The sequence below is a fragment of the Ovis aries genome, chromosome 1 (genome assembly GCF_016772045.2).
Source record: "Ovis aries strain OAR_USU_Benz2616 breed Rambouillet chromosome 1, ARS-UI_Ramb_v3.0, whole genome shotgun sequence".
Lineage (NCBI taxonomy): Eukaryota > Metazoa > Chordata > Mammalia > Artiodactyla > Bovidae > Ovis > Ovis aries.
In genome coordinates this window covers 197,461,708-197,478,390 of record NC_056054.1, presented here as the reverse complement: position 1 = coordinate 197,478,390, position 16,683 = coordinate 197,461,708, and the positions used below count along the sequence as shown (strand labels likewise).

Sequence of the window (16,683 nt, the reverse complement as noted above, 5' to 3'; positions counted from 1 at the left end):
AACAGGATTCTAGTTATGTTGAATGAGATATTTTAACATCAAAATTTTAAAATGCAACTGAGTTATGTGAAAATATGAATTAGAGTACAAATAAACTCTTAACGTTTGCCAAGACTCATAAAATATATTTTACTTTTAAATTCTGGAGTCTTTGCTATTCAAATTAAGAAATGGGATAAACAGAAGAAAAACAAAGAAGTTTGGAAATAACTGATCTGGTGAGTCAACAGATGCCAATGCCAAAACCAGACATCTAAAGCAGAGCCTAGCTTGTCAGAATGACTGTACTCTGAGTTAACATAATCAGCGTAGAAATATTGAAAAATAGTTGTTTTTTAAGTAGCAGTGTATGCATTTGCTTAAGCTTCCTTAACCATCTTTTTTTTTTTTTTTTGAAACTTTGACGATGCTTTACTATTAACTTGAAATTCCCAGAATTTGAACACTAGGTCTTGAGACAGGAACCTTGTGCTTTTGAATTCATATTTCAGTTTAAGAATATTCATTTCCCTTTTATAGAAAGGATAATAAAAGTTACTGCACTCTTAGCAGAAACATCATCAAATATAGGACCAAAATAGTTTTATAAAAACTGTTGCCAGCATAGATATGTCTGTGTTCTGTGCAAAGTTAGATGTGAATGCATGTGTTTGTATATTTTCTATGCATGTAAACATATTTTCCTTTACTTCTTCTTAGGGCTGTCGTAAAATACATAACTTTAATAACGTACTACCTGAAGGCATGAACTTGAGCTTTATCATAGCCATGGTTTCAAATAATGGAGATTACACATGTGTGGTCACATATCCAGAAAATGGACGTACCTTCACTCTCACAAGAACTCAGACTGTAAAGGTGGTAGGTAAGCATGATTTATATTAAGTGCACACAGCAAAGTGCAATAATTTTGTTCAGGCTCTTAATATTTTGTTATAAAGAAGTATGTAAATTCTGAAAGAAGAGTGGCTTAGCATTTTGTTTACTGTAAATATGTATAAAAGAAACAATTGAGGAAGACTTGAAATCAATTAATTGCTAAGTAGTATGAGAAAGAAACCTACCTCCTATAGGCTTTGGAAAGCAAAAACACTGGATAAAATAGTTCTGTTTGAAACATGAAGGATACTTAATGTATTCTTTTCCCTTTGTTTGCTTGTTTTAAATGAAAGAAGTGTTGTAATTGATTATACATGGAACTGTGGGTCCTTTCAAGAATGGACAAATTGTGCCAGGAAGTTGGGCAATCTTCACAGAAGAGCAGATTTTTGAAATAGGTTATGTGAAATTAAAGGTCCGTGATTTGACATCATCTCCCTTGGTTCCTCCCTCTCTACCACAGGCTCCCCAAATGATGCAATGCCTCCTCACATCTATTCACCTGATGATCATGTGGTCTATGAGAAAGAACCGGGTAATTACAGCTGTGCCTCTGAATAGCAGTTAGATTCTCTTAATTACAATATCTAAAAATGTCACTTAAGTTAATGCAAGAGCATAGAGAGCTCTTGTAGAGAAACACATGAGTTGAAACAGAAGTGTTATCAGAAACCAAATCAGCTCTGGGGATGAGCTCCTTCTTTGATCTCTCGGGCAGCTCAGGGATTCTCTGCTTCTCTCAGGGCAGATGCTCTCTTTTTCCTCTGTGAGCAGTTTTTCTCTCCTGATTAGTGACTTCTGTTTGATGCAAACTTTAGCCTGTGCAGGGTTCTGGTATACTGAGACTTCAACATGAGCAAAAGACTTCCTTAAACTTCTACCCCACTACAAAGGAGTGGGGAGTGGGACTGGGGGCAGAACTGGGAATTCAACAGGTAACAACTAATAAAACTAGTACTTCTTGGTTTGAACACTGTCAAATGTTTACACCAGCTATCTTCTTCTGCTTTTAGTTTTCGTATTTTTCATTCTATATAAAAATTATTTGGAACCGACCAGTTAAGGCATAATATGTTGTACTTCTGACACAAAGCCTCTCGTTAACTTGAAAACCACAGAAAATTGTAACATCCTTGATATCGTATCCTTCCCAATATATTCAGTTCCAACCCAATGAAAGATATAAAAGAAAATTTGTTTAAAATGTACTAAAGATAATAGAAGCAGTGTTCAATCCAGCTGGAGAACAATAACCCCCTCAAATTAAGGTACGGTTTCAAATAGTGATCTGCCTTGTGAAAAAAGCAAGACCACACTGAGGGAGTCTGCCAATCCTGGATGGACCAGATTTTCTAAACTCAGTAGTGGTTTTATATATTAATATGAACATTCTTTCTGGCATTAGGGTAAACCCATATTAATCATCTAAATGCCTTTCCTCTGTCTGTCATATTATGGTTACAAAAGCATGCTTGAATCCACGGTCACTTCATCTTTGTACATATTGTTATAGGCAACTATCTAGAGAATGGCATAAGAACCTTGCATTGGAAGAGAGGCTAGGGTATGACCCCTCAGTGAGACAAACCTGAGTTCAAGTTGGGATGACAATATAATTTATCATCTCAACCTTTTGAGAATGAAAGCAGTCAATATTAATAACTAACTAGGAAAGCAAGCATAAAACAGAACTGTTCTGGGCAAACAAAAACAGAAGGTCAGTCTGGGTGAAATCCTGGTCTGTCACTTATTTGCAATTTGACCTTGGGATAGCATTTAAGTTTCCATTTTTGCATCTGTAAAGCATTAATTTAAAAAATAATTCATAATATCTTGTTAAAATTAAATGTATCTATTGATAAGTAGCTAAAACATTTAGCACAGGGAATCATTCAAAGTCCTCAGTGAGTCTGCTGCTGTTGTTACAACTATTATTACCATGTTTTGCCTAGAGATTCCCCCTGTCTTCACCATATTCCATCTCAGAAGGATAGCATAGCATTTCTATTTGTGAGTTGTCTTTAAGCTCATTGACTGAACCATGATAACTTGAATATTTCAAGATGCAGCCTGCCTGGTCAGTCCTCTCAGCGATGGCATTGCCTCATCTTCTCTGGGCCAAGGACCAAATATCTGGATAACCATTCCTCAATCTCTCGTTGTTGGTGAGGGAAATAACAAAGAAGAGCAGTCCATGGAGGTTTAGGGCTAAGAAAAGAAACGTTATAAGAGCCTTTTGAACGAATATTGTCATTTTAGGACATATATCGACTCTATTAAAAGATGGGCATTCTAATAATTTTATATAAAAAGCTGCTGTCCTTTTCCTGGTTTGTTTGTTTTGCAATGAAGTATGGTACATTATCTTATGGTAGTCCACTTGAAATTAATCAGAAGTAAGCTTACAGGTACATAGAACTTTTATAACTTCTGATTAATCACAAAATACAACCAATATAACCATGTAACAGTTAAAAATTCATGAGTTAACTTGTTTTTGTTTTTTTTTAGGAGAAGAGCTACTCATTCCCTGTAAAGTCTATTTTAGTTACCTGAAGGACTCTCGCAATGAGATTTGGTGGACCATTGATGGAAAAAAGCCAGAGGACACCGCTATTGACGTATCTGTTAATGAAAGGTATCATTGACACTGACAAGGGGTTAACTAACCCTTGTTCCTCAACCTAATGCCTTCTGGTTTATGCTAATTGATGAAAATTCTAATTTTTGCCTGTCAGTAACAAAAATCAGCCTAATGTTCAAGTCTTTAGTGGCTATATCCCAAAACAGGATTCTCAGACTTGCAATCCAAGCCCCAGATACTACCTGATGGTTATATCTTTATGATGCCTTCTTGAAAGTAGTTGGCATGAATATCCTATATGAATGAAAGGCCAGGCCTTAGAGTTATAGACAGATGAAAGCCTGCCAGCATGGCCCTATTCTGTCTCTCAAGTCTGGAGTCTGGGCCTATGTTTTTGTGCCTCAGATAGTTGTGTTAGTTCCTTATCTCCTATTAAGCATGTATTTCCTATCTCCTTCCTCTCCTTTTAAATTTTCATAGCATATATATCACATTTATAAGTGATAATTTTTAATATTGGCTAAAAACATTAATGTTCTTTAAGTTTTATTTTTTAAGTGGATGAGGTGGTAATATAACTCACTTTTAAAATAACAAGCTGGGTCATGACATAAATAAACATGATATTTTTTGAAGTGGCTTGATTTGGCAAGGAAGACTGCAACAATAAATAAAAATGAGCAGCTAACTGCATGACAAAGTAGTTCTGAAAACTTACACCTTATCATCTATGTGCTGATAGATCTTAGGTTACTTGAACTTCAAGAAGTTAAAAGATATTTATTCCCTAGTAGTAAACTCAGACTTTATACAGAAATTATGAATATCATCAGGTAATATGCAAGATACATAGTTCCTAACTGAGTAGATTTTACAGATATAACAATGATACAACAGAGATGTCAGTACAATGTGATAAATGCAGTAAAAGGGAAGTATTGGATATTTGGAAAGATTTAGTTGGTAAGTTCCAGGCAGCTTTAGGGTGTTAGGTAATACTTCTCAGATGATACATGGCCTAAATAAAGATTTGAAGGCTAAGTAGAAATAAACTGGAGAAAGAAATAAAAGTATGTTCCCGGTAAAAAGAAAAAAAAAATTTCTTTTTCTTACATCATGCACAAAGGTGTAGAGTTTCAAGAAACAGAACATATTTAATAATACAGAAGGAGTTTCCTGAAATTGGAGCAATTTTTGCTGAAGGAATTGATGAAAGATGTGACTGAATGCACAGAAGGAGAGTTATTGACCATTTCAGGAATTCTGAACATTGCGCTTCCAACCCTTATAAAAATAATGAATGAATAGTAATGACAGTCATACTGTTCCTCCTTGCTGCTATTGAGACACAAGTCACTGTTCATAGTTGAGCAGTGCAGTTCAACTTAGGTTAACTCCATCACAGCCCTTAACCAAGTTTTCATGACTGACAGTAAACCTCATAAGAACCTGGATGTCAGTCAACTGTAAGAGAGAGAATTTTTTTTTTTCCTTTAGACCACAGTAGTTCAGAGAGATCTTCAGTCTTGATCTTAGACCCAAAGCACTTGATCTCTGACTTTCAGAGAATTGGATATACTTATTTTCACAAAGTTTACTTGCTCTGAGTAGTTTCTTCTTTCTTTAGGATATAACCAGGAGGTTTCAGCATTTTGACCAAAATGTTCTATCTGTGTGCAAAATCCAAGTTTTGGGAATCCCTGAAATGCATCAGCTATTACTGTGAGATAATAATAATAGCTTATATGAATATTTATTAAGTATTGTTCTAATGATTCCCAGGTGGCGCTAGTGGTAAAGAACCCACCTGCCAGTTCAGGAGTCATAAGAGACATAGGTTCAATCCCTGGGTGGGAAGATCCCTGGAGAAGGGAATAGCAACCCACTCCAGTATTCTTGCCTGAAGAATCCCATAGACAGAGGAACCTGGCGGGCTAAAGTCCATAGGGTTGCAAAGAGTCAGACATGACTGAAGTGACTTAGAATGTACGCATGCATTGTTCTAATACTTATGAATTAACATACTCAATCTTCAGAATTCTTGAGTAAGTTAATACATGCAATGCACTGTTAACAATAGTTAATTAGACATAGTGCATTAATAATGCATTAAACAATGCCAGTTTCCTCCTTTTCAAAGGAGGAACTAAGACATGGAAAGATTGCTTACCATGCTCAAAGTACATGCTCAAAGTACTTGCTGGTTAGTATGTGCAAAACCTCGATCAAAATTCAAAGGGGTCAGTCCTGAGAAACCTCTCACTGAATCAATGCTGCATCCTGCCTCATATATTTGAGGAAAGTAGACCCTTCGCTTTGCAGAGTGACCTGTAGTATGATGCTAATGCTGGGTGTTGAATCTAGATATTGGGATTGTGAGTAGTAAAGATGGTAAAGAATGATATTAGAATCCGGAGGCTAGTTTCCTTTTGTATCTTCAGGATCATGAGCACACAGCTTATTGACATTCTGCCTGTCCTCACCCGGGAGATCTATGATTATCTAATTGTCTGATTTACATACAGCCTTTGGCCCTTGAATCTCACTAATGCTTTGATTTTCTTTTTCCTGCTCCTAGTGTAATTCTGAAAGTAACAGAAGACGAGACAAGAACTCAGCTTTTGAGCATCAAGAAAGTTACTGCTGAGGATCTCAAGCGCAACTATGTCTGTCATGCCAGAAATGCCAAAGGGGAGGTTGACAGACCAGCCAATGTGAAACAGAAAGGTAATGGATGCACTCAGCAGATGAATGTGTGAAGTCCAAATGCAACCCTCCAGTGAATAAAGGAAAAGGAGAAATTGACAACGAGAGCTCTATCACTTAGCACATTCTGACACATAGTAATGAATTAAACTTGAATGAAAAATCTTGCAAGTTTCCATTTATATAATGATACTGAAAATATGATGTCTTATGGTTTTAGTATTTAATTCCCATATGTGACTTAAAAATTTCATATGATTATGATAATAAGGCACAGTGTCATATCTATAAAGAAAAATGAAAACTAAAGAATATTTCCTGTTCTCAGAGATATAACAAAACTGGTAGAACCACATATCATTGGTGAATTGTAAAGACCATTTTAGAAATCACTGATGGCAGAGTTCAGAAGTCATAAATACTGGTCATACCATATGACTTAATACTTTTGGAATTTTTCTTGAACAAGTAACTTAACAGAAAGAGAATTATGTCCCTATCGATATTCTTAGAAGCATTATCTATAATAATGAAACATTATAAATAGCAATCATCTAATTGCATGTAAGTAGTTAAGTAAGATATAAAATATTCTTAAAAATATAATTTAAAAATGATAATTTTAAATCCTCTGTGCCAATATTTCAAGCAGGTTTTTAGTATGCCACTAGCCACAATTGCTAAAATGAAAATTAATAAAACTATTAAAGTGATGTAAAATGATTTCTATGTTGATATTACTATATTTTCCTACAATAAATAAAAATAATAAAGGTTTCTTGTGTGAGCTGTTGCTCCTGAAACATACTGTATCTAAGATTTTCTTTGGATCTCTCACCTAACAAAGAACCCTAGATAATGAATCCTTTCATGAATGTTTTTCAGTGATCTAGATAATAATAAGGATGATTCATCACACATGAAGTCAACCCATTCAGAATCATTTTGGACCTATGTCAAAGTTAGAGCCCTTAATATATACACAAAAAAATTAAAAATGTTAATTTAAAACTACTGCATTTTGCAATAGGATTAAACCTCTCTTAAAACTGATTTAAAAAAATACAGGCTTCACTTTAGCATTTTATTACAACTTAGGAAGTAAAGAGCAAAAGCCTGAAATATATGCCTCTTAAGGAGACTTAGTGGATTGGTTCTGAATAGTTCATTGCTTCTGGTCCTCAGAAGGCAGTGTAAAAAGAGAAGACTGAACTGCATGTTGTAAGACAGTGTTTCCCAAAGTAAGTTCCTAAGAATACTACTAAGCCTCTTCATAGTACTGCAATTCATTTTTTGTACTCTAGACACAGACGGCCTACGTTGGAATACTGTCCAATTCTGTGACCTTGGAAAAAAATCACTTAACCTCTCTGAACTTCAGTTTCTATTTAGAGTAGGCAAAATATTAATAATAGCACTCCCTCACAAAGTTGTCTTAAAGTACTCAGCATGGTTACTGGCATATAAACATATATAAATATTATATGCTCAATGAATGTTAGATCTTATTATACTTGCACAAGATTTTTGTAGGTATTATTTGACAAAGGCTTTTATACTCAAATATAATTAAGGTCTGTGATAAGCAAAATCAATCAAGTTAATTTAGTTCAGAGCCTCATGATTTTTTCATATGTTAATACTTGATATGAATATCAAATTGGAATGTAGTAGAGTTGAAATGTAGTAGGTAGAACTGATTCAAATTGACTTGATTCCAAATTCTTTAGGTATGGAACATTTTTGTGGGTTTCATCTTCTAAGGCATGTGTTTTGGGAAACAATTATGGAGGAATAATAAATTAATAACAGTGTCAGATAGATAGGATCAAAAGAATCAGTTGAAATCATGTTGAATCTAGGAGTGATATGGCAGTCTGTCCACCAGAGCTGCTTTGAGTAACTCTTCTTTCACAGAAGGCTGTGTTCCCAATGGTTTAATATGAATGGCTTTAGGAATATGGAGTGACTAGTGTCGCACAGAGTCGGACACGACTGAAGCAAATTAGCAGCAGCAGCAGCAGTGTGTCTCCTGGAGAAGGGAATGGTCCCCCACTCCAGTACTTTTGCCTGGAAAATCCCATGGACAAGGAGCCTGGTGGGCTGCAGTCCATGGGGTCGTGAAGAGTCAGACACGATTGAGTGACTTCACTTTCACTTTCCATTTTTCCACTTTTCATTTCCACTTTTCATGCATTGGAGAAGGGAATGGCAACCCACTCCAATGTTCTTTCCTGGAGAATCCCAGGGACGCAGAGTCTAGTGGGCTGCCGTCTATGGGGTCACACAGAGTTTGACATGACTGATGTGACTTAGCAGCAGCAGCAGCAGAGCATCCACTAGACCAGATGATCTCTGCTGAAATTATATTAGTATTACGTATAACATGGTTGGTTCTTTGTGCACTTAGTACCAGAAGAGCTGTGTGATTGCTTATGTGGATTCTATTCTGGGCCGGCTAATCCTGAGATTCATAGGTGATATCTGTGTTCATGTTCATACGCTATATGTAGGGGTCCCTCTCTGAATTCCTTGACAAAGTCCATTTAATAGTTTCTTCTGTTATAGCTGGTACTTTTTTAAACCCTATATTAACAATGTTTCATTTATGAGGACTTTTATATTTAGGCTTATGACCCATGTCTTTTTTTCCCCCATACAGAAACCACATTGAAAGATCTCTCTTTTTCTTTTTTTATTGAATTGATTTTACACCTTGGCCAAAAAAAGACTCTCTTAATGTTAGTCTATTTCTGAATTCCCTATTATGTTCTATTAATCTGTTTGTGTGTCTTTAGTCCAATATTTACGGCACCCCACTCCAGTACTCTTTCCTGGAAAACCCCATGGACGGAGGAGCCTGGTGGGCTGCAGTCCATGGGGTCTCGAAGAGTCAGACACGATTGAGCGACTTCACTTTCACTTTTCACTTTCATGCATTGGAGAAGGAAATGGCAACCCACTCCAGTGTTCTTGCCTGAAGAATCCCAGGGGCGGGGGAGCTTGGTGGGCTGCCGTCTCTGGGGTCACACAGAGTCGGACACGACTGAAGCGACTTAGCAGCAGCAGCAGTCCAATATTACTTAGTCTTGACCGACAGCTTTAAAGTAAGTCATGAAATCATATGCTCATATACTTTATGTCCTTTCCTCCATATTTTCTTTTACAAGATGGATTCAGGGACCATATATTTTTCATGTAGATTTTACTATCAGCTTGTCTATTTCTACATTAAAGGCTCCTGTGATTTGATTGGAATTGCAAACTAATTTATAAATTGATTCAATGGGAATTGAACTTTTAGCAGTATTGAGTTTTTAAATTCATTAACATTATATCTCAGTTTATTTAGGACTAATTGAATATCCTCAGCAATGCTTGTCTTTATTTTTTGCTTTCAAGTCTTTCGCACATATTGTTAAATTTATCTCTATTATGTTGTTGATACTATTATATATAATATTTAAATATTTTCATTACAAATTGCACATTTGTAAAAAAAACATGGAATTAATTTTTATGGCCCTTTGACTTTTCCAAATTCACTAATTAAATAGGGTTTCTGGTTTTTTTTTTTATGTATTAGCATTTTCTATACACTTGATCATGGTGTGCATGCTAAGTTGCTTCAGTCATGTCTGACTCTTTGCACCTCCGTGGACTATAGCCTTCCAGGCTTCTCTGTCCCTGAGATTTTCCAGGCAAAAATACTGGAGTGGGCTGCCATGCTCTCCTCCAGGGGCTCTTCCTGACCCAGGGATGGAACCCACATCTCTTATGCCTCCTGTATTGGCAGGAAGGTTCTTTCCACTAGTGCCACCTGGAAAGCCCACAAATAAATAGACTTTTACTGCTTTTCCAAACTTCCTACTTTTGGTTTCTTTTCCCTGACTGTCTTACTCTTTCAGACCTCCAGTGGCACGATCAGCAAAAATTGAGAACAGCCATGTTTGCATTGCTTCCTATCTTAGATGGCAAACATTCAGTTTTCATAATAACTATGATGCTACTTGTAAGTTTTTGTAGATGACTTTCATCTACATGAAGTATTAAGCTTATATTTTTGGTTTACTGAGAGTTTTGTTTCGTTTTATTTTTATAATGAATGTATCTTGAATTTTTTCAGACTCTTATCCATTGAGATGATGACATTATTTTACTCTTTTATTCTGTTAATATTATACTTTACATTGGCTGATTTCAAAATGTTGATACAACCTTTCATTTCTGAGGTAAACCCCAACATCATCAGAATTTATTACCCTTTTTATATGGATGTATTTTATTTGCTAATATCTTAGAAGATTTCTATGTTAGGGAATTTGCTCATATATTTGTTCATGAGAGATATTAGTCTGAGATTTTCTTTCCTTGCAGTGATATGACTAGTAAAAATGTCATACTAGCCTTATGATATGAATTGGATGATGACCCCTCCTTTGCTATTATCTGGAAGCTTATGTATAAAATTGATATTACGTCTTACTCAAATATTTAAAAGCATTACCCACGAAACTGTCTAGGCCTGGCATTTTCTTTATAGGAAAGCTTTTAATTATGAATTCAGTTTCTTTAGTAACTATTTGGATATTCTGTTTCTTCATGTGTCAGTTTGGGGAATTTGTGTCCTCAAATAATTTTTCATGCTTTATCTACGTTGTCACATTTTTGGCATAAAAAGTTTTTACATCATTTTGTTATTTTTTTAATGCATGCAGAATTTATAGTCATTCTCCCTCCATTCATTCCTGATAGTAGCGATTTAGATTTTCATCCAATCTGTTTATCAATCAATAAAGAGGTTTTCCAGTTTTACTGATTTTTTTCAGTGAACAAAAATGTTTTCATTTATTTCTCTCTATTTTGTATTTTATTCATTTTATTCTGTATTTTTCTTTTTGCTTGTTTTGCATTTAATATGTTCTTCTTTTCTATCATCTGAAGTTGAAAGCTACATCACTGATTTTTAAATAATTCTTTTCTTCCTGTATAAGCATTGAGCTATAAACTTCCCTCATTAGGCCACTTTAGCTTAAACAAGCAAATGATGAAATGTTGAAGTTTCATTACCATTCAATTCAAATTATTTTCTAATTTTTTATAATTATTTTTTGACCCACGATTTATTTAGAAATGTGTTACTTAATTTATACATGGTTGGGAATTTTCCAGATTACATTTTTTGTCATGTTATGTACTAAAATGTAATTGAATTTTAGAAATGACTGTTTCCACTCTTTATCTTGATAATTTTTGATATTTCATATTGTCATTAAGTCTAGGTAATCTAAAAATTCAGCAATGAATATTAAAAGGCAAGGAAAGGGTACCTGTGACTTAGAACTACTTGGGAAGACTGTAGAGTGAAGTAGAAGGAACATAGGATTTGGTGCTAGACAGGCTTCAGCTCAGGTTGTGGTTCTGGTGCAAACTGTATATATGAACTGGTTCAAGCCTTCCATTTGTCATTCTTTCGATTTCAACTCCCAGAATGTCTGTGAGACTGGAGGGAACAAGCAACAAGTCCTTAACATGGTGCAGCACAGTTGATTATAAATTCTAATTTAATTCTGTTATGACCAGAAAAGATATACTCTGCATCATTTCATTTCTTTTACGTTTATTGGTGTTTCTTTAAAAGTCACAGCAGATTGTCTATCTTGGTAAATATTTCACATGCATTTAAAAAGGGTGTATATTCTGGAGTTTTGATGTACGACAAATGTCAGCTAAGTCAACTGATGTCAGTGATGTTCAAGTCTTCAATGTACTTATTGATTTTTTTTAATCTGCTAAACTCTCATCTTCTGAGAGAGTGGTATTGAAATTTTTACATAGATTTATGTATTTTTCTCTCTTCAGTTCTGCCATGTACTTCACATATTTTAAAGCTGTGTTTTTAGATACATACACATTTGGGACTATTATATATTTTTAATGAATTGACTCTTTTAAATTTATGACATGTCTTTTTTTGGTTAATATTTTGTTGATATTAATTTAGCCACTCCAGATTTCCTGTAGTTAGTATTTGTATGGTATATCTTTTGTTCATTCTTCTGTTTTATCAATATCTTCATATTTAATATACATCTCTTATAGATAGCATATTATTGGCTTTTGATTTTTAGTATAACAAGATAATTTCTGTATTTTCATTTATATGTTTAATCCGTTTATCTTTAATGTAATTACTAGCATTATTGGCTTCAGGTCTACCATCTTCCTACTTATTATCCAGGGGTTGCACCTATTCTTTGCTTTTTGCCTCCTTTCCTGACTTCTTATGGATTAATTTGATAATTTCTTGGCATTCTATTTGGCCTCTTTGGCCTACTGACTTTCAGTTCAGTTCAGTCGCTCAGTTGTGTCCAACTCTTTGCAACCCCATGAATCGCAGCACACCAGGCCTCCCTGTTCATCACCAACTCCCAGAGTTCACTCAAACTCATGTCCAGTGAGTCAGTGATGCCATCCAGCCATCTCATCCTCGGTCGTCCCCTTCTCCTCCTGCCCCCAATCCCTCCCAGCATCAGAGTCTTTTCCAATGCGTCAACTCTTCCCATGAAGTGGCCAAAGTACTGGAGTTTCAGCTTCAGCATCAGTCCTTCCAATGAACACCCAAGACTAATCTCCTTTAGGATGGGCTGGTTGGATCTCCTTGCAGTCCAAGGGACTCTCAAGAGTCTTCTCCAACACCACAGCTCAAAAGCACCAACTCTTTGACGCACAGCTTTCTTCACAGTCCAACTCTCACATCCATACATGACCACTGGAAAAACCATAGCCTTGACTAGATGGACCTTTGTTGGCCAAGTAAAGTCTCTGCTTTTCAATATGCTATCTAGGTTGGTTATAACTTTCCTTCCAAGGAGTAAGCGTCTTTTAATTTCATGGCTGCAGTCACCATCTGCAGTGATTTTGGAGCCCCCCAAAATAAAGTCTGACACTGTTTCCACTGTTTCTCCATCTATTTCCCATGAAGTGATGGGACCAAATGCCATGATCTTCATTTTCTGAATGTTGAGCTTTAAGCCAACTTTTTCACTCTCCACTTTCACTTTCATCAAGAAGCTTTCTAGTTCCTCTTCATATTCCGCCATAAGAATGGTGTCATCTGCATATATGAGGTTATTCATATTTCTCTCAGCAATCTTGATTCCAGCTTGTGTTTCTTCCAGCCTAGTGTTTCTCATGATGTACGCTATATAGAAGTTAAATAATCAGGGTGACAATATACAGCCTTGACATACTCCTTTTCCTCTTTAAAATCAGTCTGTGTTCCATGTCCAATTGTAACTGTTGCTTCCTGACCTGCATATAGGTTTCTCAAGAGGCAGGTCAGGTGGTCTGGTATTCCCATCTCTCTCAGAATTTTCCACAGTTTATTGTGATCCACACAGTCAAAGGCTTTGGCATAGTCAATAAAGCAGAAATAGATGTTTTTCTGGAACTCTCTTGCTTTCTCGATGGTCCGGTGGATGTGGGCAATTTGATTTCTGGTTGCTCTGCCTTTTCTAAAACCAGCTTGAACATCTGGAAGTTCACAGTTCATGTACTGCTGAAGCCTGGCTTAGAGAATTTTAGCATCACTTTGCTAGCATGTGAGATGAGTGCAATTGTGCAGTAGTTTGAGCATTCTTTGGCATTGCCTTTCTTTGGGACTGGAATGACAACTGACCTTTTCCAGTCCTATGGCCACTGCTGAGTTTTCCAAATTTGCTGGCATATTGAGTAATTCCATGTTATTTAAAATTTTTTTCTATTGTATTTACAATATTTGTCTTGAACTTATCACAATCTACCTTGAATTAATCACTTGACATATTTTATAAAACCTTAAAATGGTAAAGTTCCATTTTTTTCTCTCCTGTCTTTGTTTTATTGTAACAATGCATTTCAATTTACATTTAACTGCCACAATACATTGCTATTATTTTTGCTTTAAATAAGTATTCTTTAAATACATTAAGAACTGAGAAAAAATTATTATTATATTTATTTGCATATTTTCCATTTCTGACACTATTCATTTTGGTAACATTTTGCTGGAAAACCATTTAATATTTCTAGTGGCATACATCTGCTGGTGACAAATTCTCTCAGCTTTGTTTCAATCTGCAGGTTTATTTCATCTTAATTTTTATATTTTGATACTTTATTGACAGATTTCAAATACATGGAAAAGTTGAAAGAATTATACAGTGAACAATTATATAACCTGTGTAGATTCTATCATTTTGCTATCTTTGATTTATCACATATCTACCCATCAATCCATTCTGCTATGCATACATTAATATATCTTATTATTTATACCTTTAAAGTAGTTACAGTCATGAGTAAAAGTTATCACCTAAACATTTAAGCATCTTATATTATCCAAATTTTAATATTTATTTATAGTTCTCTTAGGTTTTTTTTAGGTAAAGTTTGTATACAGTGACAAATTACAAATCACAGTTATGTGAACTTTGATAATATTTTAAAAATGTGTACATATTTATGGTATAACTTAAAATCAAGTATAGAATATTATCATCACCATAGACAGTAACCTCCCACTCCTTCCCCTTATCAATCAATCCTGCTACTCCTAGCTTCTCCACCACTGTCAAAGCAACTGTTCTGATTTTCCTTATCAGAATGTACTATTTTTTTCCTCTTCTAGAACTTTGTATACCTAGACCTATACAGAATGCACTCTTTTATAAAGCTTCTTTCACTCAGAAAATAATCTTAATAGTCATGCTGTTGTATCAGTCGTTAGCTGCTTTTGTTTGCCAAGTAATTTTTTGTTGTTGTTATTGTGTGTTTTCTTTCTTTCTTTTTTTTTTTTTTAAGAATTTATTGCAGCTTAGTTATTCTTTCTCTGGGTGGAGGTCATCTGGGTTGTTCACAGTTTTGAAGAACTTCTGTTAACATTCTTATCCAAGCCTTTTCATGGACTTTTATTTTTACTTCTCTGATGTGAGTACCTATGAGTAGAATTATCAGCTTAGTTTTATCAGAAACTCTCAGCGCTTTCTTCCCAAGTGGTGGGATCATTCTCCCCTCTCACTGAAACAGTGTATTCACATCTTTGTCATTCAATGTTGTTACTCTTTAGTTTTGGGCTTCCCTGGTGGCTCAGCGTGAAGAATCCACTTGCCAATGAAGGAGTTGTGGGTTCAATTCTGGGTCAAGAGGAGCCCCAGGAGAAGAAAAAGACAACCCACTGCAGTATTCTTGCCTGGGAAATACCATGGACAGAGGGGCCTGTCCATGGGGTCACAGAGTCAAACATGACTTAGTGACTAAAACAACAGCAAACAACAATCTTAGTTTCAGCCGTTCTAGTGAGTGTGGTGGTACCTCATTTTCCAGTTTTTGTTTCACTGATGATTAAGATGCTGAGCACCTTTTCATATGCTTGTGAGTCATTGGTCTTCTTTTGTGTTATGAGTGTTCAAATACCTTGTCCATTTTATAAGTAGGTTGTTTGTATGTTCATTATCAGATCTGAGCAATTCTCTTTTCTACCCTAGATACCAGTTCCTTCTTGGATAGATATTTTGCAAATACTTTCTCCCACTCTGTATCTTGCCAGTTCCTATCTTCAGTGGTACATTAGTGATGAGGTGTAATTTATTAATGTTTTCTTTAATGGTTATTGTTTTCTTTGTTCTAAGAAATCTTTGCATACCCCTAAATCATCATAATATTTTAGATGTTATGGAGAGAAGGCTGCCCCTGTCACTTCTCTAAGACCAGAAGCTGATTTTCAAAATGTACAAGTTTGAACTAAAATAGCCAAACAAATAAGGTCTGAAGATTAATTCAGTTATAAATCTTTGATTTACTATCAGGTGACACTAGTGGTAAAGAAGCTGACTACCAATGCAAGAGATATAAGACACTTCAGTTCGATTCCTGGGTTGGGAAGATCCCTGGAGAAGGGCATGGCAATCCGCTCCAGTATTCTTGCCTGGAGAATCCCATGGACAGAGGAGCCTGGCGGGCTACAGCCCATAGGGTCGCAGAGAGTCAGGCACAATTGAAGGGACTTAGCACATGCACACACATGCACACATTCTCTTTGTTATTCAGGCAAGTGACTATTATTGTAGCACCAAAAATTGTCAAGTAGTAACAACAATTGAGCAAAGAATAGACAAATATTCCATGGCAGGGAATGCTTGAAAATTCAAGAAGCTGGTATTTGGTTGGGAGATTCAGTGGATAACAAGGCCCCTACTATGATACTGAATATGAAGGAGATAAATTTAAGTTTTCAAGGAGAAACAAAATTGTAGACTGATAGCTTGAAACAAGGAAAAAGACTAGAGCTATTGTGCTGGCTTAACCAAGGGTGCTGCTGCTGCTAAGTCGCTTCAGTCATGTCCGACTCTGTGCGACCCCATAGACAGCAGCCCACCAGGCTCCCCCATCCCTGGGATTCTCCAGGCAAGAACACTGGAGTGGGTTGCCATTTCCTTCTCCAATGCATGAAAGTGAAAAGTGAAAATGAAGTC

At 35.7% G+C, this 16,683-nt stretch overlaps 1 protein-coding gene across 4 annotated transcripts in view; it reads left to right on the top strand.

The window, feature by feature from the left end:
• IL1RAP (interleukin 1 receptor accessory protein) overlaps positions 1–16,683 on the top strand; it is a 153,929-nt gene that overhangs the window by 119,674 nt on the left and 17,572 nt on the right. For all 4 annotated transcript variants that reach the window (XM_012097075.5, XM_060404767.1, XM_012097111.5 and 1 more), the window contains 4 exons: positions 700–865; positions 1,343–1,414; positions 3,391–3,517; positions 6,042–6,190. In XM_012097075.5, the coding sequence (XP_011952465.1) occupies positions 700–865; positions 1,343–1,414; positions 3,391–3,517; positions 6,042–6,190 (514 nt within the window). The remainder of the gene's footprint in view (positions 1–699; positions 866–1,342; positions 1,415–3,390; positions 3,518–6,041; positions 6,191–16,683) is intronic.